Source organism: Gymnoscopelus braueri (assembly GCF_963280865.1).
Source record: "Gymnoscopelus braueri genome assembly, chromosome: 14".
NCBI classification, from domain to species: domain Eukaryota; kingdom Metazoa; phylum Chordata; class Actinopteri; order Myctophiformes; family Myctophidae; genus Gymnoscopelus; species Gymnoscopelus braueri.
This window is the reverse complement of record NC_137619.1, coordinates 17855296-17881627: the sequence shown is the minus strand read 5'-3', so window position 1 is coordinate 17881627 and position 26332 is coordinate 17855296. Positions and strand designations below refer to the sequence as shown.

Here is a 26332-nt window from a genome sequence, read left to right as displayed (position 1 = left end):
CAAACGACCTCTTGGCGGGTGGAAAGATATGACAGTTGAAACACACTGATGGTGCACAGAGCTTAGGTCTGACAAATCAAATAAACTTCAAACCACCCATGCCAGCTCAACACTTTGGCTTACAGCGTGAACCTTTGCATACCTACTCTCTGTCGAGACACAAAAAAGGCACCCGCCATCTAAACCACTGATACATGAAGACAGACATAAATAAAGGCACAAAACACACCGCTATGTGCTCAGATATGGATGTAGAATGACACACGCACGCACGCTCGCACACATACACACCTCCAAAGCCTTACGGATGTCCTGGAGGGCAGCTGGGTCTATGGGGACCCCATGGAGGTTACTGACCCTCTCCATCACCTTCCCGGCTCCTTTCTTTGCCTTGTCCTCAGCCGGAGCTGATCTGCGGTCATCTGGTTCACACAGGGGTTGGATGAAGCCCCGAGCCACGGCGTCGCACAGTAGCACAAACAGAATACGATCTCTGCCCAACAGAAAGAGTGTTCCACAAATTTTGGAAAATTCCCTTTGGGACAAAAAAAATGCACTTGATGTGGTGCTTTCATCCCAACCCGTGTCCGCATAATATTTTGGATACTACAGCAGGGGAATATCAATGAATCTCGAAATTCACATCCCTATGCCCTAGGTCAGTTCAGTCAGTATTCATGAACATTTAATTCTGTCTCACACAGCCTGGAGTTCAACATGCTTCTTATTCTGTTATATCACCAAGGCACAGCTCCTCAGACGATGAACTGAAAAAAAAGGATCTTAAAAAGGTGACTCTGACAGCACGTGTGAACAGGTTGACTTTCAGTACGCTTCAGAACTTTTAGAAGCAAGGCTTACTTGGCTGTAAAGTTTTTTTTTTTAACTTCTAATTAGTCTGTCTCGTGTTCACTGCTGATGGAGTAGCTCCAACAGTCTAGCATGCAAAGCAATGGAGGAGTTGTTTCAATTCACAAATATGCTAAAGGCCTAAAATTGTATACAGACTGTATCCCCCTCAATCTCGATAACACCGGTGGTGTCGTGGAGGCCACACGGCGTAGGACGGCGTGTGGCCAGTGATTTTTTTCACGCACAAGGTACGGCACGGTACAGTTCACGCGCGTGCACGCTAGAACGTTTCATGAGCCAAGTACCCAAATGGCTACTTTGCATAACAGGTTTACAAGTGAGTGTGGAAATGTATCCTCAGATTCCTCACTCCTTGCGTCTATAGGCTACACGGTATCTTGGCTTCAGTAGCTGCTGCTGCCAGTATCCTATCTGCACGCAGCACTCAGCCACCATGGAAGAAGAGAAAGATACTCGTTCAAAGCAAACTTTCAGCTCTATAATTCATGGCATTCCTTGAATATGTATTAGTTTAAAAAGACTAAAACTAAGCAAAAAAAATATTTGGCCGTCGACCCCCATCTCAAAATATTTTGTAATAGGAACCCCCAGAAGCAAAGATTTGTGTCAAAAAATTTCCCTTTAAAAATATATATTCAAATATTTGCACAAATGTTGTGCCAAAGTATAAAATATGGATAAAGTGGTTACACAGATGCTTTCATGGTTTGAATGGGTTAAACAAGGAGCAATGCTTGGTGATTCAGACACCCACCCATAGAACTCTGTTTGTCTGAACATCCCCACGAGCCTCTGGAACGTTGGCATGAGGTGGCGGTACTCTCCAGCCACCAGCAGGTGCTTGTTGTAATTCCACAGGTATATGGCCGTATTGGCCACCACCCAATGCTCTTTGATCTCCGAGCCCAGCTCTGCTGCCCGCAGGAAGCTGGACGTGGCGTAGGCAGACAGGTCTTGGATCCAGTCTCTGATGGGGGGGGGGGGGGGGAAGAACGCATGCATGTTCGTGCCTTGCTTCTGCATGTCATAATAGGTGAACATTCAACGATAATAGCCGGCCTACAAGGTCACGACGCATCAGAACACAATGAGATGCGAGCTTGTAGATCGGCTATTTTCGGGTTAAGATATTTGGTGTAGATTGGAAAAAAGGAATAAAGGAGGGGACCAAGTCTAGACCCCTGGGGGACTCCTATCAACAAAGTTTCAAAGAAGGTTTAAGTAGTTACACACACAGGAAAAGAGAAGACGACAGTTTGTGTTGGAGAGAGCGAGAGAAAGAAAGGCAGAACATTTAACATCTAACTCCTCGAGTGCTTATCGAAATTAGAAAGAAAAGTTATCACAGTAGAAAGGGAGTGGAGGTAATGCCACTTTTCCAAAGTTGCCAAGTGCTTCACAGATAATACATTAAACAGAAAATACATTAAACAGAAATAGATACAGTAAAAGCATATACTGTGTATTATAGAAATAATTGAAACACAAATTAATTGGAGGATTCTGTTAGGAAAGAATAAAGCTGACAACTACGTAAAACAGATTGGTTCAAACGTAACTTTCAACATTGCTGATCATTGAAGTCTGCTTGAAGAGTTGTGCTAATGATATAGCAAGAGTGATTAAGTGATGCTTAACAAGTTTAGCACCGCAAAGTTAAATGACTGGAGCACCAGGGACAGGTCATCAGTACAGACGGGCTATTTACAGGCGAATGGTTACATTTCCCACAAATTAATGTAGCATTTTGTCACATATCTTATAATTGCTGACCGTGCACTCTTTCGGTCAATTAAAAACAGTTCGTGTTCAAACTTAAAGCCACATTTTTTCCACGACTGGTTAGTTTGATAGCCCTGCTGGCATTCCAGTCCTCCCCCAAAACCCAATGGCTTCTGAGGAACAACACTTCCTAGCCAGGGAGTGCATTGATGAGGCCTATAATATTCACAATATCACAATCTGACTTTTCAAACAAGAAGTGCAAAAAAACAATATAACATTTTGTCTTATGAATCACTCACTATCTATACTCATAAGACCTATACGATGAAAACGCTATCATGAAGTATTGGCATGTAATTTCTAATGACCCACCACTGAATAATACATTAATCCGACCCTTGGCACTTCTAACAGATGGCAATTATCCAGATGGCATCTGTGCCCAGTGTATAATAACACCCATAAACCTTTTGACGCCAAGCATTCTAGATCTGATAAATGTTATTCTTTGAGGGGTGTCATTATGCTATATAAAGAAAGTTTTAAAATCTGAAGATGCTCCTGTGACAAGGTCTATTGTTACAGTAGAACGACATGTATGACTTTGTCAAAGGGAACGTTTTGAATACACACACTAGCATTTTTACATCCTATGGATTTAAATTTAGACATTGAATTTGGGAGGTTTTGTGAATTTAGCTCTTTTGCTTTTGCAAGCGCTGCTTGACATTATACTGTATGCATGTAGTCCCGATTTAAAATGTAAAATAGACTACATTGATAGCATTTGTAAAATATGCTTACTCGTACATATTATGCATATGCGTGGGTGCATGGAGTGCACATGCAGATTTTATGTCATGTGCTCCCCTCCAGCAATTAGAGCTGCTGCTGATTTTAGAGCTACTACAGTCAACAGAGACGTGTTCTTCATCATTTACAAGGAAAAACTAATGAGATACTGTATTAGAGAATCAGTTTTTATGTTTTTACCAGCCTGTGGTGTACGAAAACTAAATAAGAAAACATTGTGAGACAAAGTAATGCAAATTGTGCAAAAGTCAATTACAACTGGAAATAATTGAGTAATTACTTGAAAATAATACATTAATCAATGGGAAGGCGTGAACGTCATTTTGAGTTATTTTAAGTTATTACATGAAAATAATACATGAATTAAACGGGAAGGCGTGAACATCATTTTTTGATTATTTTAATTATCCCGGAGGATATTTTTTCTTAAGATAGAATTGCTTGGGATTACCATGGCTGCTAGGACACCATGTAACATTGAGAGTGAAAGGGTGTGTGCGTGTGAGTGTGTATTATTAGTGTACGTATGAATGGGTGGGTGTTGCCACCTGTACACAGCCCAGTGTGGATCGTCTGCAGACACACGAGCCCCTCTCTCCCCTGGGGGGACGGCAGGGCTGTTGAACTGCACCCCCTCTGCTCGTAGCTTCTGGATGGTGGCCTGAACAAGACAGCAAAAGGCCTACATTTCTCCTCTCAAAGTGCAATATTGGCATGACCTGCACCATTCATAACCCCAACATAAAAGCAACATTAGCCACTTTGACGAATTAGTGAAATTAGCCGGAATACTAGCTCACGCATCACATCGTGACAAGTGATCTTGAACATTTGCGTGAAAATGCTTGACTTATCACTACAACTCAACTAGAGACGATCAAAGATACGGGAAATGATTGTCTTCGGCTAATGCAGCAGACAACTAACATGAGCCTAGAAAGAAGAAAATAGAAAATAGCCCCCTGCCATCATATTGGAGGTGTGTATTTTAAAAGGAATTAAATTTTTTTATATAAGCCAAGAGAGAGCCAGCTGTCATAGTACAAAGAAAGACACTTATAAGTGCAGCAGCAATGTCAAGACAGCGTATTTGGTCTTGGCAAGGTCATCTGCTGTATTTTAATTCTGGAAGTGCTGTCATGTTAATGTCTCTGTGGACGTAAACAAATCAACTGGTTTGATGAAATGTGGGTACAACAGTATAACTACTCGTGCACCAGCCAAAACAACATCCGGTATATTACCATCCATCCCCACCCTGGCTTGTTAAAATACCATAATGCATGTCTGCTGCTGTGAGCACTCTTTGTTCTCAATGTCATATTGTGAATCCATCCTAAATAATATAATAAATCTCATGTAATTTTCCTATCGTCTCAGATAGTTCAATCAATGTCGTTGGCAAGTATAACTCTGAAAACTAAATTTTTACTCTATTATTTATTAATGTGTGTGTGTGTGTGTGTGTGTGTGCATGTGTGCTGGGGTGTTTGCAGGACACAGGTTAGTTTGCATGTTTGCAGGACACAGGTTAGAGAAGTGCTGTGATTACCTCAGCATTGATGAAGCACACCTCCGCTAGGAGGCAGAGTAAGTCCCTTTCTGAGCTTTGGGTCTGTTTGTGACCATTACCACCTTCCTCGTGGATCTCTTGCTTCCAGCATTTACCTGCAGGATTGAAATGAGATTGGAATTAGACGCCAGCCTGGGCTGTGAGAATTGGCCGTCACCGTCTCCTTACTCTTTACCACTGACACTGAGACATGTAATGATATGCAGGCTATATTATATACTGTATGTGGCATGGACCATTATTTCCGCCAGGCAAGAAGGCAGGGTGTAGATATTGTTTATACCCTGTGTGTGTGTGTGTGTGTGTGTGTGTGTGTGTGTGTGTGTGTGTGTGTGTGTGTGTGTGTGTGTGTGTGTGTGTGTGTGTGTGTGTGTGTGTGTGTGTTGCTTCCTGTACATTCTGGTTAGGCTTAGACAGAAACTACACAAAATAGTCAGAATTCAAGCCATTCAATCCAGATGTTCAATCTTAAAATGTAACAGTAGTTTATGAGAAGCTTGCACATAATAACTTCACACTTTTATAACTGGTGTGAACTTGTGATGTGACAATAAATAAGTTGATGGTGAAAAAATAACCAAAATTACCATTGCATAAGTACTAGTGTTTGTAAATGTTTCATTTTTACTTCCTCTTCCTTCTTTATTATCCCTATGTGATGAACAAAACGGACGATACTGTCCCAAGACAGTAAGATGTGTTCCGCAGTTCATTTACATATTATTGCCTCATGTTACATGTACACTTCTTGCTTCAAGCCACGCAATAACCAAACATCTGTCTGTCTCCCTCTCAATCAATTTGATGGGAATTTAACTTCAAGGAACAGCATTTTTCAAGCTCATCTACATTTATTTATTTTATGAAGTGCTTATAAAAAACACCAACTCTAGGCCCACTTGTCCATCTTCTCGGTATCGCTGCGGGAACTTTCCAGTCCGAAAACTTTTAGCATCAAACAGACCATGGGTTGGTCGGGTTGCTTCCTTCACGTTTGTTCTGTGCTCTGCAACTAAATACAGTTGCAACTCTACCTGTGCTTCTGTCACCCATTGGCATCAAAATAAATAAACTAGGCTGCTGCAGCTTACTACAGCAATATAGAGAATATTTATCACTGTGGACATTATAGACATGCTACCCATTGGTAGTGTCAGTGTCAGCACCTCTGAAAGCCTCTGACAAAAGTGTCAGAGGCTTTAAATATAAATGTGGATCCTCATTGTAACAGCTTCAATGAACCTTACTCTCAACTTTAGAAGCGTTCCACCTTCCATCATCGTAAAGCAAGCAGAATCGACAAGCAGTTCGGCAAACATCCCAAACTTCTTGTTTCCTGGCCGTCTTCACCAGCGCTGCCCACAACTTCACCCTGGAAAAACAAGGGGAAAAACTAATTGTGGAGGTCAGGTCAAGAGCATGAAAGCATGCTATGTGAGGTTGTTTACTGGGAGTGCATCAATAATGCAGGCTTTCCTTTGGGAATCTCCCCATCTTGATGGTGATGCTCTCTTCCCTGCCATAGAGGCAATGCTTTTTGATGTGTGCTCAGTTTAGATGTGCAGTAATGATATCGGGAAACCAGTAGGATTCAAGAGGAGCGATGAGAAGTGGGAACACTGCAAAATCCTGAGTGTTAATACAATTCTTGAGAGAATATAAATAATCCAAGTGGGTTCCATTTGGACACTCTCAAGAGTGGAATTAATACTCAGGATTTTACTGTGAACAGATGGAGACAAGACTCCCATACACACTTCGCACGCTTCAGAAGGGCCCCTATGGACCAAGCATTCATTAGAATCTTGTGTTCAGTAAAAGCTACGGCTAATGACTTTGGCGGGGAACAGGACGGAAGCAATTTTCTAACTCACCTTCATGGAAAACTTTAAAGTGAATAAACAGAGTTGACATATCAGCTGGCTTAACAGAATGCTTTTACACTGACGGACGTAATGATCGAAACAAGAGCTGGCACAAATCACAATACACACAGTGACAGACACACAAACACAGGCACAGGATACAGTACATGCATGCACGCATCTGCACACATACACACACGTTTGACTTGCAATCTTTGTGCACTGTGCAGACATCAAAACAAATTTTAATAGCAAGAATATGGGCCATATCTTACACCAAGTGCAAGACGCATCACAGTGCAGCGTCAATTCTGTCATTTTCACGGCCAGCGCCGCGTTGTGTAAGTAGCAAATGTACTTGCACCCATGGTCTTAAAATGAGGTGTGGTCAGGCACGTTTTTGCGCATTGCTATAGAGAGCAGAAAGCGATTGCGCTTTGGACCAAGACCAACAACAACTTGGGCGCTGTATTAATATCGCCCACATCTCCTATAGTTAGAATGGGTAAATGCATTTCTATATTTCAAAATGTTCTGTAATCTGTAGTCCGTTTCTTTTGTCAAGTTTTATCATCAGTCAATCAAAGGTTATGATTCAAAAAGTAAGTGTCAGCTTTTAGCTGGCTACACCACACTAGCGAGTCTATTCAATTGCTTTCCAGAGAGAGAGAAAGAGAGAGATCGTGTGAGATAGCAAGAGCGAGAGACAGAGAGAGAGAGCGCAGTGGGGTTCCGTGTCAATGTAATTTTTTTTTGTTTTTTGTATTTACAATTCATGTGAAAGTTTTGTTTTCACTACTAATTAACTAAGGTAAGGGTCTATAGAACAATTTTGGTCGAAAATTACAACAACAACATCTGTGTCTCCAGTATGCACTGTCCCAAGTGATGATGTTGGGAGGGCATGGAGAAGGTGTACTAGGACACGAGTGTCAGCTTCCTCATGGTTGCATTGATCCATTGGTGGACTGTTTCCAACGTGGTGGACTTGATCACCTGCAGTGATGTAGACATCCCTGTCATCTGGAAACTGTCCATCTGTTAACTTACTTGAAAGGAATGAGAACAGCTCCTTCTTGTTGTCAACGTTTGCCAAAAACCTTTGGCAATTTGCTGGGATTTTGGCAGTACTAGATACACGTTGTCGGGTGCCTGTTCCTCGTTTTTCCCTTGCGCCTCCTTTGATCGTTAGTTCAGATACTGGTCCCAGACGATGTCCACTCTTGTTGATCGTTTCAAGTCATGCTGAACTCTTGGGCAGAATACCTTGTCAAAATAGGAATCAAAGGTCTTCCCAAGGACAGTTGTACAAGGAAGTGAATGCATCAGTACGCCACCATCATCGTTAACATCTGGCGCAACTAACTCCTCATCAACAGAAATGTCTGTACTCGTACTGGCTTCCATGATGTATACCAACACATCTGACTTGGTACAAGAGTTGAGGGCTCCCTCAGATGACAATGCAGGTGGCTATGGGGAACATTTGTGACAAAAAAAAACTTAAAATCTCCTCCACGGCTGTCTAGCACAATAAAAGTTTCCCTATAGAGCTCTGCATTTAAGTTCTGCATTCTCAGCTTATTTGCTGTCTTCCTCTGTGCTTTCTTCTCATGGAACAACAATAAGTTGTTTCGCTTGATCGGTGCTGTCAGAAGTGTGTCATGTGATTCAAGCACACTCTTCCTGTAGTAGTTGTACTGGTCTTCCCTAGACTGAAGTTGATGTACAGATACAGCAGCAGCCGCAGACTCACACACCTTGTTGTCTAATGTAAACAGGTCTTTACTGCCCTCCTCAAAGGGATTCCCATTGCTCAGCAACACCTCCATCAGTTCTTTGGCATGCCGTTGAAATCGGTGTTGAGATGGAGAGCCTTCTTCGTGATGATGAAGTTCTTCCCAATCATCATTGTCGTTTGCAGTGGTAAATTCCTCAACGTAAATTCGATCCAGCATTCCAACATGCCAAGGCTCTCTGACCAATTATCCCACCAACACCTTTCACCCTTTTGTTGGCTTGCTCGTGTGCCTGATCGATTGGTACTATATGGATGAGAAACGCTGATTGCTTCAAGTTATCGTCCAGTGTCCATTCTCAAACTCTGCCTTGATGCTATCTGGGAGACCAGATTGTCTCTGATAAAGATTGGAATCTACCTGGTGTAATACTGGTGATCAAGAGCAAAGAACAAAGGCACAAGCATCCGTAGCAAACTTTGTTTGCTTACCTTCAAACTGTCTTAACTGTCTGATAACTAACTAACAAGCTACCAAGTCTGAACAATTAAGACACACCTGCTAGCCTGCCCTATAGTGGCAGTAGATAGTATAACTAATTGTACATTATAAAATGTATGTACAAAATAAAACACAGGAGTGAGGTATTTCATTCTCATATATGTAACTATTTCCCCACATTTACTGTATCGTCTCATTTGTGTGAAATATCATATTAGATATTTATTAATTTTTTATGCAATTACTCATTCATGACAACATAGGTATAGGCACCAACATCACCATTCTAGGTTCAATAGGATAGAAGTTAGGTGTAAGCAGTTATCTTTATTTGTTTCCATACCAGAATATTCAAAACATCAATATTTGAACTCCAGTTGATTCCTCACACAGTATTGACTAAAACAATGATATTACACAGCAATTGTGGGAAGATTAAGACATTCAAAAAATCATAATTCAGATTTTGGCCATTTTGGAAATAGGGCAATTTGTATTTAAAAAATGTTTCAATCTGGTTTCTTTATTCTCGAGCCAAATTGTTCTATAGACCATTACCTACAAATTAGGAGTGAAAAATTTACTTTCACATGAATTTGAAATGACTGAGTGTCCTGGCACCCCACTTTTTTAGACGCTTTTATGCAGAGACGACACACACAACACAAACACACACACACACACAAACAGTGTGTAATCCCATATAATAGAGGCTGGGTTGTGCTCTGCAGGGACGAATTAGACAATTAACCCTTTTCCTACATATCCTTTGTAATTGTGTACGTAAGAGAATCAGAATCCACATAACAGACTTTCACTGTTGTAATCTCCCTGCACTGGAAATTAAAATATCCACGTTGGCCTACATGCATCCACTGGTGAATGGTTCAGCACCACTGATGATGGACAGCAACAGGCCGGCATGCTGTGACCTAGTAGCAGCCTTTTGTTTTTGTTACATTTTTTACACAGGATACATATTTCTCTTTAAAAAATAAACATTAAAAGATTAATTTGATAGATACGGTGGCCTACATTACAAGCCATAGTTAAAGTTAAAGTTAACATGGCTTACGCATAATTTGATAAAATAAGCAACACATTGAACATAATCTCAGATCGATTTCAGGAAGAGAGAGGGAGGGAGAGAGATAGGAGCTACCGCAATGTTTTTATGTTTGTTTTTGGTGTATGTTGACCAGTCTGCCCGAACGCTTGATCATTTTTACTGAAGCTTACACAAACCCCTCCTGACCCGCGGCTATATGGGTCGATTCACACATCACGATCCAGCACTCGATCCTGAGATGCACCCTCCTTTTTGGCATAGTTCTGAAGCGGCTTGCCAACAGTTACTTTTTATTTATTAATGTTATTTAGCCAGTAGCTACAGCACATACAAACACACACACAGCTGACCTTTCCTTGTGGTTGGTGTCATCTCCCAGCCGGGTCAGGTGCCCCTCCACCCTCTGTACAGATCCAGAGTGGTGCTGAGCCTTAGCAGAGAGCTGAGCCACTGGACCGGACCCAGGGCTGCCTGAAGGGACTAGACAACACACACACAATTAAATTGCTCAGCTAACATGCATGCTTAACAGTCTAGTAATCGTGTTATTGTAATTGTGCTAGCTACATAGGTTTATCATTTATACGATGTTTGCTCAAGCAGACAAAGGGTAACCAAGGGGCCGTAATCGTAAAAAGGCCCATTTCGCACATCTCCACCTCCGTTTAAATAGGCTACGAAAAACAAATCGAGAGCAGAGCTATCAGATCAAACATAAATGTTCAATCTGAGAGTAAAGCACAATTACCAGTGGATGTGTATTTCACTGTTTAACAGGGGCAGTGGGAGGGGTGTTAGAAATTATTGATAAAAGAGCTGCTTGAAGTTCAAAACACAGTCATTAAGTGGCTATGTTTTCGAGCGTGCGCTCGAGGTGTTCAGACAAAGAAGGTTTCACTGGGGGTGGGGCGGGGGGGGGGCAAAATGTTTGACCCAGCACTTGAAGAAGCAGCCGACACTTTGACTAGCTGTCAGCGGAAAGCCTTTCTCTGGGTCATTAGGATTGCTGAATGCTCATTTGATCCTGAGCACCAAGGAGCCTGCAGAGGTTGAGATCAAAGGGTTTCCTGGAACCCATCCCCCTCTCCGCCTCTGGGCTTCACGCTCCACTGACTGTACGGCACAGGGTCGATGGAGATAGGGGCTTTGCTGTGAACAACAGCCGAGCAGAACTCAGTTTCCTCAGAAGAAAAAACCCTCCATCTGGAATGGGGCTCGAGATAGTCAAGCTTTCAGCTTAACTTCATGTCCGAACCTTGGCTCACTGACCCAAAATATAAGGCCCTCGGAAGGGCTTGAGATTTTCGACTAGCTGCACCGGCTAGCTGTATGAAGAGTCTACTTGTGATTTACAAAACATCTATGGGAACGTGATGTTGTGTTTTGGTGAAATGTTCTGAGGGTAAAAAAAAAAGGTCAGTACTTTTGGAGGAATTGTCTGCATCCAGCACCATCTGGAAAGAATCTGGGGCCAACAGGAGACCAACTTCAACCAGCAAGGGGCGGCTATCGGTCTTGTCCTGAGGCTGCCTGTTCTTGGCCTGAGAGAGAGAGAGAGAGAGAGAGAATGAGAGAGACGATGTTTTCTATGATGCTCAAAGATGTTTTCTATGATGCTCCTCATTTTCTATTGTATAATCTGTACTCAGCAGACGTGCTTTCTCCTGTGTCGCACAGAAACCATTAAATGTGGCTTTGAAACCCTATAATGCATGACATTCCACCTATGTCACCTGGTTTTATCTTAAAGCGACCGTACAATGTCATATTGCAGTTTAGGTAATAGTTACAGATGACAGATCTAGTGTAATCAAAAGGGAACATCCGGGATTCCGGTAACATCCACACTCACAATGATTTTCAAATGTATTTTAATGCACCAGTAGCAGTCACAAAAACGCTGTTTAAGAATCTGCAACCGGCATTGATCTAAGTTGTGTGAGTTGAGCGGACCAATCCTTTGGACTATTAATGTATTGGGGTTACTGTATATCCAATAAAAAGATTGTGATTATGACAGAGAACCTGCTGCAGAAGCATCACTGCCTTGTCCTCGGTCCTGGCGGTGGCCTGGCAGAGGCTCCCCCTGAGCTGCAGGAGGTGGACTACTGTGGAAAGACGTTCTCGGCACGTCCCGTTATCCAATAGCAACGCTTTGTGGAGGTGCGTCCACGCCGCATCAAACCGTCCCTCCTCCTCCTCAATCACTGCCAGCTCAGAGTGAACCTGACAGCGGGTGTCCAGCAACATACTGTGGAAAGAATGTACACACACACACACACACACACACACACACACACACACACACACACACACACACACACACACACACACACACACACACACACACACACACACACACACACACACACACACACACACACACACACACACACACACACACACACACACACGAATTTCGATTCAAAAACGAAATGAGTAGAAGTCAGAAGAATACATTAAATACATTTAAATAATTCAATAAAAATCAACAGTTCATGCACATCACTGAGACAATCCCCCCCAAAAAATCTATATCTCAGATAGAACTCCCTTACACGGGTAGGCGCACAATTTCGTGCATCATTGTCACCTCTGCGTGTTCTCCAGCACTTGGGCCACCCTGAGGAGCTCTGCCTTGATGTTCCTCCGTAGGTTGGGCTGCAGGAGGGGCAGACAGGCCCTCCACTGGGAAGCACACATCGCCTGCATGGAGCCAGGGTCTCCCTCTCTCTCCGCGCTCTGTAGACACTGATCCAGTTTGCGTATCTCCTCCAAGCGCTCCTTCCAATGACAAATACGGACAGACAGGCTATCTCTCTCCAGTAGCAATGACTTTTGCAACGCTTGAGGGATACTATACAAGACCAAGTAGAGCGTTCAAATGGTATTGATTTAATACAAGTGTGTGTGTGTGTGTGTGTGTGTGTGTGTGTGTGTGTGTGTGTGTGTGTGTGTTGGCCCAAAACATTTCTTCAAGCTAGTGTACAAATTAACAAGGTCTGTAGTTAACAACAGATTTACCATGGTAATCAATCAAGTATGATAGGTATTTTCAGCACTAGTGGAATGTATCTTTGGCCAATTAAGATAGCCTGATGGCTTGGCTCAGTTGTATTAAACACATTCTACATTTTAATCAGATGAGATAAAAAGACTTCACGGCGGCACTCATTAACATGCGTTTGGAGACAAACACATTAGGGTTGAGTCATGGACATGATGGAGCACCTCCACGCAGGCTTTGGAGTAGTCGTTCATCTTCGCCTCTTTACTCAGAAGACGGAGTTCACACTGGACACACTCCATCATTATGCGCTGGCCAGTAGTCTGCAAAGACAAGTTCTCGTTGTGATTTCAGGGTCCATGACATGATCACAGTGTACTTTTGTATCTATGCATGAAAGGGGATATGTGATTAAAACCCTGGCATCCCTATTTTGGGCATGTCATTATAGGCAAAAGACAATTGGTGACAATGGTGTCACACGGCGCACAATGTCGATCTAGAAGCTTACAACGCACAGCATCAAGACAAGTTGTGAGCTTGTAAAATGTGCTAATTTCACTGCACGACACCGGTGTACGACAAAATATAGATCAGGCTTAAGTGGTTAAGATCCATCAGCAGACAAGAAGCCTGTAAAAGTGCTCATTTCTACCAGATCTATTTTAAATGGCTGAAATTAATGAAGAAAAGTGGCAGGCCCCTATGGGAACACACCCTCAGCTGGTTTTATCACATCTCTTGTCATGCGCTCCCCCGCAGAGCGTGGGCGTCAAATGGCGTGTATGAATTTGCATAAATTCATCATGCGTGACGGTGCACAGCTTAAATACATGCTAACACAGTGGGTCCTGTGTGATTATCGGTCACTCACGGTGTCTCCTGCCGACCTCAGCTCTTTCAAACAGTCAGCAGCCGTCTCCGGATGCTTCAGCTGCAAGGACAGCAGAGACAGCTCTAACAGCAAGGCCACTCTGCAAACCCAAGATAAAATAGGGTTTATGCCATTCACGTCGCTACCATACAGCCATACAGTAATCCCATGGTTTAGCCATATGGGGATTTATTATAGTGGGAATTCAAGGTGCGATGGTAGAGATCAGACCGCGAGGAAGGAGGGGAATTGTGGCTTTACTGTTGGAGAGGACATGTGATGGGTAAGCAGGGGGTCACGCACCTGTCTACTGGAGGGATGGGGGTGCTCTGGGGTGTGGTAGGCCCTACTGTGCATTCCACAAGGAGATCAAATATTTCTTTAAGCTTGGCTGCAGTGTCCTCCTCCTTCTTCTTCAGCTTATCCTCGATGCTTTCGTCTGCGTTGCTGTCGACATCAGGAGAAACGCCAACATGTGTTTATGCCAGTGGTGGAAAAAGTACTCAAATTCTTTACTTAAGTAAAAGTACCAATACTGCAATATAAAAATACTCTGTTACAAGTAAAAGTCTAGAATTCAAAATGTACTTGAGTAAAAGTACAAAAGTATTGGCATAAAAATGTACTTTGAGTACCAAAAGTAAAAGTACTAAATATTTGAAAATAGCCGATCTACAAGCTCACAACGCGTCGCGATGCGACGCGTTGTGAGCTTGTAGATCTGCTATTTTCAAATAGCCTAGGTATAAAATAGGGTTAAAGTGGTTTAAAAGTGGTTTCATTATATCATAGTTTATATCTGAAAAGTAACTAGTAACTAAAGTTTTCAAATAATTGTAGTAGAGTAAAAAGTACAATATTTGCCTCTGAGATGTAGTGGAGTAGAAGTAAAAGTACTGAAAATTGGAAATACTCAAGTAAAGTACAAATACCTCAAAATTGTACTTAAGTACAGTACTTAAGTAAATGTACTTAGTTACTTTCCACCACTGGTTTATGCACGAGTTCGCTCAGGCACACATACAGTCACGCACACATACAAAAGCATTAATCACTGAATAAACCCCAGGCAGGCGTAATAGCCTACGTAATTCTGATGATGGTGGGGTCGAAGTGAGTCATGCTATGCCTACAGCTTGAGCTCGTGAGCCATAAGGCGCTCTGACACGTCCGGGTACACGCCCGCAGAGAGGGGTGGGGGGTAGGGGTGCAGGTTTTGTCCACCTCTTTTAACCACCATAAGCCACGCTTAACTGATAATGTAACTGCCCAGGCAGCGTGACCGCCGCCCCAATGACCCAAGTCCAGTAGTCACAGTGGGTCTGAGTTGGCTTTAGAGAGCAAAAGCTTTAGGAGCGGGAAAAACAATAACAGACCACTGTAAATCCTATTAGCTCGTATGGCACGGCAAGCTGTGAAAATACATTTTCATGGGTTATGACTGGAAGCTTCCGAAAGCATTTGTGTTAGCCTTAATGCTCATTACTGTATGGAGCGGCATTTGTGACCTTGTTAACTCAATTGATATCCGGATTAGGGGGGATGCATTAAAACAAAAGGCAGACACACACAGCAACATTTTAGAACAATTTCACAAAATGCTTTTTCAAAGTAAACATTATCAAACCAAATCAAGACCCTCTCCCCAACTGCTTTTAAAAACAGTTTATGTTTGTTGGGGATAAATGGGACAGGCCTTCATCATCACTGTAGTGTGAAAAAGTACCGGTAATGCTTTCTGCCAAAAAAAATAAAATAAAAAAATCATGAAGCAATTTTACAGAACTGTATTAAAAACTAATTAAAATAGCAACAACCGTTGTATTCAAAGGGATTGGAGATTTTTTTTAAAGTCACTTACTCTTTAAGTTGCTGTATTTTGTAAATAACGGCACAATGATGGGTTATTTCATGGCAGTCAGTTTCAAAGAGCTTGTGTTGTACCTATAGAGAGAAGAATGATGTTGTAGGTGAGTCCCCCACAAAAATCTAGATCTACAGAACATGCAACAGAGGACTTTGAAACTGTGCCAAAAAAAGGGAAGATGTTTACCAGTAGGGTAAATATCTTTGGATACAGAAGGAGGAGATGATTCAACTTGATGAAATCTTCTGTAACTTTGGCAAAACTGCAAGCATCCTTCATGTTCCCAGAGTCCACAAGGCACTCAACCAAGAGTCTGTAAAGAGAGGGAAGGAACGGAGAAGAGCAGAAAGTCATCTGACTGAGCGGTTTCCACAGCATATGAACATGTAAAACACACAGCTAATTTATCAATTTGTAACTTTGAGAGTGTTCGACCATGTGGGTACATTTGTACACTCTCATAGTTAAATGAACACAAAGGATTGTACTCGGCAATGGACACTGATATGAGGCGACTTGCATCATGAGCTGAGCCCTCCAGCTGAGGTCTTGCTCTGCTACCTCTTCCAGGGCTCTGACCACCTGTGTGAGGGAAGGCACAAGGTGCGTACGTAGACCCGGACGCAGTAGAGGCCGTGCTGCCTGGAAGTACAGCACTGACGCGTTGAAGACCACAAAATGATATCTGGTAAAATAAATAAATAAATAAATACATTAAAATAAATAAATAAAAAGTAATAGAACCAGGTGTGAGCCTGGTGGAATCCCTGTAAAAAAAAAAAGCTATCCGTAGCAAGTGCTACAATATGTGTGAACTTAGGTAAGAATAAGAAGAAGCTTTTACATGCATACATTAACAACTATGATACAACAATCTCTCTTCACTAGTTTCACTTTTGTCATTTCCTGGTCTGTTTCTGTATCATGCTAGTATGCATTCAGTAGCGTGAGCTATGACTTGACTGGTCTACTTTTGAGGGGACACACAGACAACCGGGCTGTAGGAAAGCGAACAACTAGATAACGGAGCAGTGAAAGGAGGCCATCCAATTATTGATATGGCTGCATGCTATATATATATATATATATGAGCTATCCAATGTCTTGGTACATCTCAATTAACCCAACCAATTTATCCCAAGTGTCAACTTTGGATGGAAACCTGTCTGAATTACAAATGAGCATTGCAAATCTATTAACCACAACTCAATGAGCCATAGGAGAATCCGCTGCATAGTACATTTCCATATGAGAAATAGAATATTTATAGAATCTATATATGTATTCTAGCAACTTTGAGAGAAATGAAGGGAAAAGGGGGGGGGGGCGGGGGGGCCTGTTTGCATATTGCTAATTTATTCACCAGAGAGTGCGCTGTGCATTAGTCTGGACTACACGTGTTAGATATGTATTCCCTTTGCTGTTAGACTAATTGGAACATTCACTCAGCATCTCTTGACATATTACGAGTTCATTAAGTGAAGGCTTCAGAGCCTTTGTCTCAAGACACAAGATAATGTTTGATGGTTCTTTTCTTATTAGATCTTTGTGTTCCCCATTTCACCCCATGAGATTGTTCAAGTTTGCCAACTTAATCTCCAGAGCCTGGTACAGAGGTCAAGAAAAGGTTGTTTAATTATATATGGTATATTTTGAAATTTCAATAATACATAGTAAGCTTCTGTCCGTGATGTAGTTCTTCCCTACTCAATGGTTGTCTGAATTGATGAAAGATGCGTTAGTAATTTATTTCCTTTCGTTGTAGTTTGACACTGGCTTGTTTTAACGTATGCGGGCTGGGCATACAATTCATTCATATAATATACATAAGAGCATGGCATTGTTAAAATATGTATTTTATTATAATTTAACTACCAGCGGACATGAGGTGGGTGGTTGGTGGGGAGAGAAAGCGTTGTTGAAATTAAACTCCGCTCTCAGCAAATCACAGTCTTTAATGTCCCAGAATATCTTTTTTTGCATTATCACTGAACTTGGCAGAGCCATGAACATGACATCCTTCTCCTCCTTCCAGCCCTTTTCTCTTTTATAATTCCTTTTACTTAGCGGTATGTTCATATATTACTGCTCCTGCTGACAGACAATGTGAAAGACGATACACAGATAAATGATTCAACTTCCCTGACACTTTGAGGGGCAAGGAATTCCAAGCTAACTTCTGCCGAATTGCATACCGTGGCTTGTCCTTTGATATCTCAATCGCCTTCAGGAAACACAGTGCAGCCTTTTCAAAGTCCTCCTGAGATGGGGAAAGGAAAGAATAAATACTACATCCTCAAACAAGTACAGTCTACCTTTCAATCCGTGCTGCTATTTAATAATTTAATGAAGATAATCCTCTAACATGAGAGATTAGTAAATACATGACCATGAAGACAGATTACTGTGCCAGTCCCGCCCACACATTTAAAGCAAAAGACTGATAAGACCATGTGTAACTAATATGGTGAAGAAATCAGGTCTCTGCAACAAACAGTTTCATTTGTAGCATTTGTGATGACCTATGGGGGCAACTTAAATCACCGTTGGCACTGTATTGTTTAAACTTAAAGGTCCTTACACACCGGGGCGATTTTTTTCATGCGAATAATACGTTTTTTTTTAAAAAACATATAAAGTCAATGCAAGCTTACATGGAGCGAAAAAGCGAAGCGAAAAAGCGTCTTTTAATTATTCGGAACGAATCCGAATTTTGCGTATATTTGCATATTCGCCGGTGTGTAACCGCCTTAAGAGGCACCTCGTAAAATAGGTCCCTTGTGCACATTTTGCAAGGCAATTATAGCCATTCAGAAATGAAAATGAAACATCTGAATGATACATGTTTATGACATGAGTAGTACTGTAGGAGGACTGTAGTAGCAAAAAGTGAGTTTTGAAGAAAATGAAGAAAATCCAGTTAAGTGGAAATGGGCATATCCTACTGTATGTGGAGTCACATCATGAACCAAGGAATCCAGGGGGAAAGATTGATTGTACAACCAATCAATGGTTGTATAGGTATAGGCCATAAGGTGGCCTGATATAGTACCAAATTGAAGAAAATTGGTCTACTGGGACTATGCATGATGCAAAGGTTGACCCCAATCGTTCCAGCAGTGTCTGAGATCATAATCATAATCAGACATTATTGTCCCAGAGGGATTTTCAGTTTCACAGTCTGTCCAACAACAAAAAACACATAAGAACAAAAATACAAACGCAACTAGAGAAGCGTCCTCCTCAGAGCACAGGTCTCCGCCAGGCCGGGTTGCCTAAGCCAGGGCCCTCAAACTGTGGTCATAGCCACTTGGAATGGGATCTGCAAAATCTAATTTATACATCTTGATCACATGACCCCAGAGATAATATGTACCAATTTGTGTGAGTTTTGGACGTCTGTTGATTGAACCAACGAGTTCCAACGAGAACCAACGGTTGTTCAATCAACGAGTTATAGGCCAAAATGTGACGTGGGCTGTTGTAGCGCCACCATGAGGAGATTCGAAAAATTTGGGATGGCGGTTCTTCCTTGGTTTCCCAGCAATCGGGCTCTGCATTCATGATGTGTGCCATTTTATGCCTACTGGGAGTGTGCGTGTAAAGTTTCCCGCCGATGGGTCCAGCGGTGCTTGTAGCATGTTGTACAAAACTGTAGACACAGTAACTCCTCTTGGAGATGTGTCCAATTGACAATGCTTACCACACTCCCAGTGGTCGACTGGGACATCGTCAGCTGGCCCTCACAGAGGTAGGCTCGACACAAGAATTGATTAGCCGGTGGTTGGCCTTCAAAGTACATCTTCAGACACGCTGTGCTTATCTCACAGCATCCCAGCTGAAACACAAGCACCACAAACTAAATAGACAATCCAACCCTCAAATATGTCATCAGCATTTTTCTAATCAAAGGCATCATGTCAGGAAAAACTAGAGGGTGGCAAAAACGTGACTTACGCTTGAAACCCACCAGGCGTGCAAGCATAAGCGCAAGGACGCCGATTTTCTTCTGCTCCATGTTAATTAATGCAGCTGTTCGTGCATGAACACTCCCCTCACGTCCCGCTGTGGCCAGGTTTGGTGATAACAGCTGCACACAAACCTCTGCACACAATATAGCGCATGAGCAACGCTTTTTTTGGTGGGTTCCCACTTCCCAGAGCCCTATTTCTCACAATGCATCAAAATGCGATACATTTGTGAACTTGTTGATCGCTATTCTCGCTATTTTTGAAAATAAGTTCTAATTTAAATGTTGACATGCCCAAAAATAGGGACACCAGCTTGAAAGTGGCCAATGAATAATGATTGTAGACGAGAACAAAATGTGTCTGTAGAGCGTGCCAAAAATCCTGAAGGGGGTGTTAACAACTGTCTTTTGGTAGCGGTGGACATCTTTGAGGGGTAAAAACCAGGTTGACTTAACATTGCCCAATGCCACGCCCAATGCCATGCCCCCCCGTGGTGACGACACGTTGGCACGCTCTATAGCATGCATCACATTTCACATGTAGATGGAAGGATTGAGATGCACTCTCTAAAATCAGATTCATCTGCTAAACAAAATCTGTGGTGGAGAAAATATGCATAAAATAACTGAATTTGGAGTTGAACGCTTGGGTGTGGCCATCCCATGGGACCCAAAATGACACCCCTGCTTTTAATGCATTATTGATACGTCTGAAAGTCCTTTAATGCATGTCTGATTTGCTTACATTTTTCTTGTTAGCTTTTTCCCATGAAAAAAAATGTGACCACAAACTATTTGCATATTTTAATAGCTTACATGCTGGGGTAAGTTGAAAAATGTGCTTTCATGCACATTTCAGTACAACTAATATACCATTGGCCTGGGCTAATTATTAAGCTCATATAAAGTACTTTTCATTTTAGGGATACCAATACTGCCCAATATGGTAATCCTCCTGCCCTGGGGCAGTTCAGACCCTATTGGTGAATAGGCCACTTGTCCCTTAAAAGGAGTAGTTCACCCAAAGAATTACTTATTTTCTGTCAATTACACACCCCGTGGAGCATTGAATTCATGGAGATTTTTTAGCCAATAATTTGCTGACTGGCGGAAAGATGCTAATGTAAAACACTCACCCTCGTCACCTTTTGATATTACTGCCATCAGCCTGTCACACTGCACGTTTTACAGTTTTTACCCCCAGGCAGTTAGACTGAGCAACTGACAATAATGTCTATAGCCCTAACTGAATGCTCATTAATAATGAGCTATGCAGCACTTTATTGAATGTTACACAGCACTTTATGTTCACAGGTACAGTATTGCTGCAATATGCATGATTTCATCATGATTATAGGCTGCATTAGGCTGTATTTTATTTTTCATTTAGTTTCAAATCAGTTTTTTGATGTTATTGTATGGTGTTTGTTCTGTTATAGGTAGTAGCTAAGCACAAGCATTTCATTTCATTGGAATGCACAGATTTTTAATGCATGTGACAATAAACCTACAAGTCAGCACTGTCCCCTGTAGTTAATAAAACAAACAAAAAACAGGGCATAATGTGACCTATGATCACTATAAGTATGCCCTATCCTGAAGTCTTTATTTCCCAAATATCAGCTATGTATGTTAATAGAAATCTGTTTACACAATAACGGCTAATTAAAACCTGGACTGGGAAAATAACACCAAAGAAAGCCAAGAAATACAGTTCTGCCATTCAGTTCAAGAATATTACCCAACTCTGCAGTGTACTGCATGTCAGGCACTGCCTAGATCTCCTATCCAATTAGCAGGATGAAGATTCTGTGTATAAACAAGTCAGTCAATGTCTGTAGGGTCACACACTTATTAATTTACATTCCTTCTGGTCAAAGTGCTGTGTACTGAAGAAAGTTTTCACTACACTTCAAGGAAGGGTTGGCCTTCCTTTTGTTTCTAAAGTCAGACGCTTAATCTCTCATGTCAGGAGGCTGTTTGAAACATCATGTCTTACCACAGCCAGCCCCAGGAATGATTCCCAATTGACATTCTCCCCGCCTACACAACAAAACAGTTCCAGGTTCCAGGCAGGTCATTAATGTGTCATCACCCTAAACTTTAATTCGGGGGGGTTTCTTTAAGTTAACTTTGTAATGTATGTTGTACTGTTGGCATTCTATACTTCTGTACAATATGAGGATATATATTAGTCTAGCCTTTAAGCCCTATTAGAAACCTACACACATATTTATGCATGATGTATTCTTCGTGTAACAACTTACAATCAAATGTGAATGTTTATTGCCAGTGGTGTAAAGTAATTAAGTACATTTACTCAAGTACTGTACTTAAGTACAATGTTGAGGTATTTTTTACTTTACTCCACTATAGGCTACATCTCAGAGGCAACTATTGTACTTTTACTGCACTACAATTATTTGAAAACTTTATAGTTACTACTAGTGTAGATTTGGATTATTATTACAAAACATACACTTCAGTTCTATATATATTTCGGCCATTTAAAAATAGCCGATCTACAAGCTCACATGCGATGCATTGTGAGCTTGTAGATCTGCTATTTTCAAAAGATTTTTATACATATTATACATTAGAAAACTTGTGAAATGGGACATTCCGCATAGAGTACTTTTACTTTTGTACTTTAAGTATATTTTGATACCAATACTTTTGCACTTTTACTCAAGTCAATTTTAAATTCCAGAGTATTTCTACATTGCAGTATTGATACTTTTACTTTAAGTTAAAAAAAAGTTTACTTTTTCCACCACTGCATATTTAAGCAACAACTTTACAATCGAATGAGGATGTTTATTGCTCAACAAAGAGCCCAATAATGTCCTCATTCTCACCTGCAGAGCCTCCTCTGCACACAGAACGTGCAGCTCAGGGGAGAAGCAGCAGCAGGCTGTTTGTTTGGTTGTTCCTCCTTCTCCTCCTGCAGCTGCGTCTCTGATCAGGCGGTACGCTGCTTCAACTCCTCCAGGGTCTAATGAAAGTGAGTAACAAAAGTCACACAACGGAGAAGATGGTTTCAGAACGTGCTAGCAAAGTAACACATGCATATTATTATTGTAAATAATACCGTTGTGTTCTTGTGCCTTGGTCAGGTACTGGCGAATCATAAGGTCCATGTTTGTCGGGTGGGATCAGGGATATACACAGGTGGCTGTTGTGATGGCTCGTTAACTCAACGATTTTACCAGCATGATACTGCAATTTATAGCAACAGCGTCTTTGTAGGCTAAATATAGTTCCTTCTCGCCAAAACCATGTTCAGGACACACAACGCTTATGTTGGTAGTTTGTTTGGTAGTGTGTGTATCTAAGCAACAGAACGGACGGTAAGCGCAAAGGTACAATTACACTCGTCGAATCCTCATGAATCCCACTCATCGTCGTTGTGTAGCCCAGTGGTTCCCAACCTGTGGGTCGGGACCCCCAGGGGGGTCCCCACATGATTTTTGGGGGTCCCCAGATGATAGTGAAGTGGCAATTTTAAGGACTTTAAATACTTTTTTAAGACCTCAAATAAAAAAAGGAAGAAAAGAAAAAGGCCATTATTGCATCAACAAAACTATCCACAAGCTTCCTAGGGCATTGTTGTGGGCATCACTTCCTGTCGATTTTATCCCTGATATACCTGCGAATCGAAGTGATGCCCACAATGCCCTAGGCCTAGGAAACTTGTGGATACTATAAAAACTGGTCAAACATTGGCCAAATTGTCGGATGATATAATAAAAAGGCAGGAAAAAAATGTAAATAGCCGATCTAAAACTTTTTGTTTTAACCAAAATAAATTCACTTACCCTATACCTTTTAATGTTTTCTTTTCTTTCACTCAATTGTGTCACCTGCCACCCCAGTCCCACCAGTCAAGTCAAGTCTTCATTTATAGCACATTTAGAAACAACAGCAGTTGTCCCAAAGTGAGAGTGAATGATAGCCATGTTAAATACAAGTTATCACAGTAAACTAAAATAATCACAATATTATTTTGTATACAATTACGAATTATATCAAATTCAAAGTTACCATAATGTAATGTGTCCCAACACCAGTGATTCCAGTTCAATTAAACAACCCTTTATCCAGTAGAACTAATAGTAATAATAATAATGATATATAGGCCTTAAAGTTCAAGATAAATATGCTTGAATTGAACTATTCATTTGATTTCACATCAGAGGGTTTCAACAATATCTTGAAAGGTCAATATAATTGACCTTTCTCACTTGACCCACTTTTGTTTTGATGCTTTGTGGGTTGTGGACCATGTGGCTTGCACCATGAGAGAAAGTGACCTTTGTGGACTATGTGGTTGAATCTGACAATGTGCTGATACTCTTTGCACCATAATCTCATGTACAATGTGCTGACATTATTTTTGCAGCTTAATGTCTAATATCATGTATGCTGTACGGTACCTAGCTACTGCTATGTTCATGCACCCTATGTCTAACCTCATGTACTGTACCGGATGGATATGCTACAGTATGTGTATATCTGTAGATATCTTTTGTTTTATTTTTTTCCCTTCCCCCCCCCCCCCAAACATTACCAAACAACAAGCACTGGGTCTCTAGAGAAATTAAATCTTAAGTCTCAAGGAGAGGAAGGCTGCCTTCACTCCACTAAGGGAGATATGGAAACAGTTCAACATAAAAGAAATTAGCTCAGAGGCATCATCAGGAATCCTCAGCTTTAGTGGGAATGTGTGTGCAAAGTTTCCCAGCAATCGGGCGCTGCATTCATGATGTGTGGCTTTTTGTGCAAAACGGCAACCCCCGCAAACTTTGAAGCCAATCATAGCGAATTGGAATGTAGGCTAATATGTAGGAGTATTAACAAAGAAATAGTTTTGCTAAAATCTGTCTCGTGGTGGCGCTATAACTGGCCAAGTTGGGGGGAAAATGTCTGGAGATTATTCCTTGGCCTACTGGAAGTGTGCGTGTAAAGCTTCCCGCCGATCGGTCCAGCAGTGCTTGTAGCATGTTGTGCAAAATGGGCCCCTCCAGCAAACTTTGAAAGACAATCATAGTCAATCGGATTAGAATCCGAAAAATCTGACAGACACATCTTGATCACAGCACAGTTTCGAAAACATAGTCTCGGCCACGCCTTCGGCCTGGCGGAGACAATTATAGAGTAAGGATGGAGATGCAAGGAGAACCTGGGCTGGGCAGGGCTGGGCTTAACCCATTAAGATTCTTACGAATGTCTTCTAAATCCTAACAGTTTTCTGAAAAACATGTTTCTATATCAGTGGTTCTCAAACGTTTTCATGTCAAGGACCCCCAAAATTATATGTATTTGGCCACCGACCCCCATCTCAAAATATTTTGTTCCAGGGACCCCCCAGGAGCAAAGATCAGCACTCGGTGCCGTGCAATGAGCTTGTATATCTGCTATTTTTGAATAGCCAAAAGGGTAAAATAATGCTTTTTAGCTCAAATCAAAAAATGTTAATGTTAAGATGGACAGAGAAGACAGGAAGCAACAGGGCCTTTTCTCACTCAATGTGCGCTCCGCAGATGATTTGAACAATTTATACTGCTATTTTGATATGAGACACTGTGACGTTCATCGCTGACTGTTCATAGCGATAACTGAAAATGAGGTTAGCACCAGGGTAATGATGGCTTGAGGGGAGGGTAGCCTGCAGTTTCCAACTTAAATCTGTTCTCACCAGACTTTTCCAGCACCTGCTTAATGAACACCATGCCCAAAACGTCAGGCGCTGTCCTCCTAGTGTGTCCTGTCACCAATATGATTCTTAATCTACACAAATGAGATGCAGGGTAGGTACATGACTCAACCTTCTCCCTGTACAGATACACTGATTACATGGCCTTGGTTGCTCCAACGCAGGAGAGCTGTCATTATTTCACCTTTTAAGATCTGATTAGCTGGTGTCAGGAGGACAGTGTTTTTTAACACCAGCCAAAAGGTTATCAGCATTCAGAAGGGACCACTTCACCCTTGTCCTCATAGTCATCGGGAATCAGGACATGGTAGAGACTTTCAAGTAGGCACCTTTCTTTGACAGCAAAGAGTACTGCAACATTATTATTATCTTCAAAAAAACATCACAAATTTAAGAAGGCTTAATGATGATGGCAGCGGAACACGTTTTCCTGTTCTGTGTCAGTATGGTAATATTGGAACAGTTGGCAACGATTTTAAACATGCAAACGCACACATATAAAGGTATATACTGTATGAATCTACATTTGACTGACATCAGTCAGTCAAATGTACATTTATATGTTATGGCACCTACCAAAAGATTAATTGAATGACTTCACATGCAAGTTCAGTCCAAAGAAGAAAAATATGGCCAATACATTCTTTTTTTATCATTCTCTCAGAGAAAGAACTACTCTACATTCATGGTCTCTTTCAATTAAAAAAAAATATATTGCCACGAATGACTCCTCGTGTAGC

The 26332-nt window shown here is 41.5% G+C and overlaps 1 protein-coding gene across 1 annotated transcript in view; it reads right to left on the bottom strand.

The window, feature by feature from the left end:
* The window catches only part of cfap46 (cilia and flagella associated protein 46), a gene marked incomplete at its 5' end in the record, with an annotated part of 75397 nt that extends 52381 nt beyond the window's left edge, over positions 1–23016 (bottom strand). The window contains 18 exons of the mRNA XM_080449614.1: positions 292–493; positions 1628–1840; positions 3960–4072; positions 4964–5079; positions 6232–6356; positions 10509–10638; positions 11582–11699; positions 12184–12409; positions 12752–12942; positions 13390–13488; positions 14040–14139; positions 14343–14486; positions 16118–16219; positions 16427–16591; positions 18102–18166; positions 19610–19744; positions 22735–22871; positions 22968–23016. Coding sequence (XP_080305740.1) covers positions 292–493; positions 1628–1840; positions 3960–4072; positions 4964–5079; positions 6232–6356; positions 10509–10638; positions 11582–11699; positions 12184–12409; positions 12752–12942; positions 13390–13488; positions 14040–14139; positions 14343–14486; positions 16118–16219; positions 16427–16591; positions 18102–18166; positions 19610–19744; positions 22735–22871; positions 22968–23016 — 2430 coding nt within the window. The remainder of the gene's footprint in view (positions 1–291; positions 494–1627; positions 1841–3959; positions 4073–4963; positions 5080–6231; positions 6357–10508; positions 10639–11581; positions 11700–12183; positions 12410–12751; positions 12943–13389; positions 13489–14039; positions 14140–14342; positions 14487–16117; positions 16220–16426; positions 16592–18101; positions 18167–19609; positions 19745–22734; positions 22872–22967) is intronic.
* Between the last annotated feature and the right edge of the window lie 3316 nt (positions 23017–26332).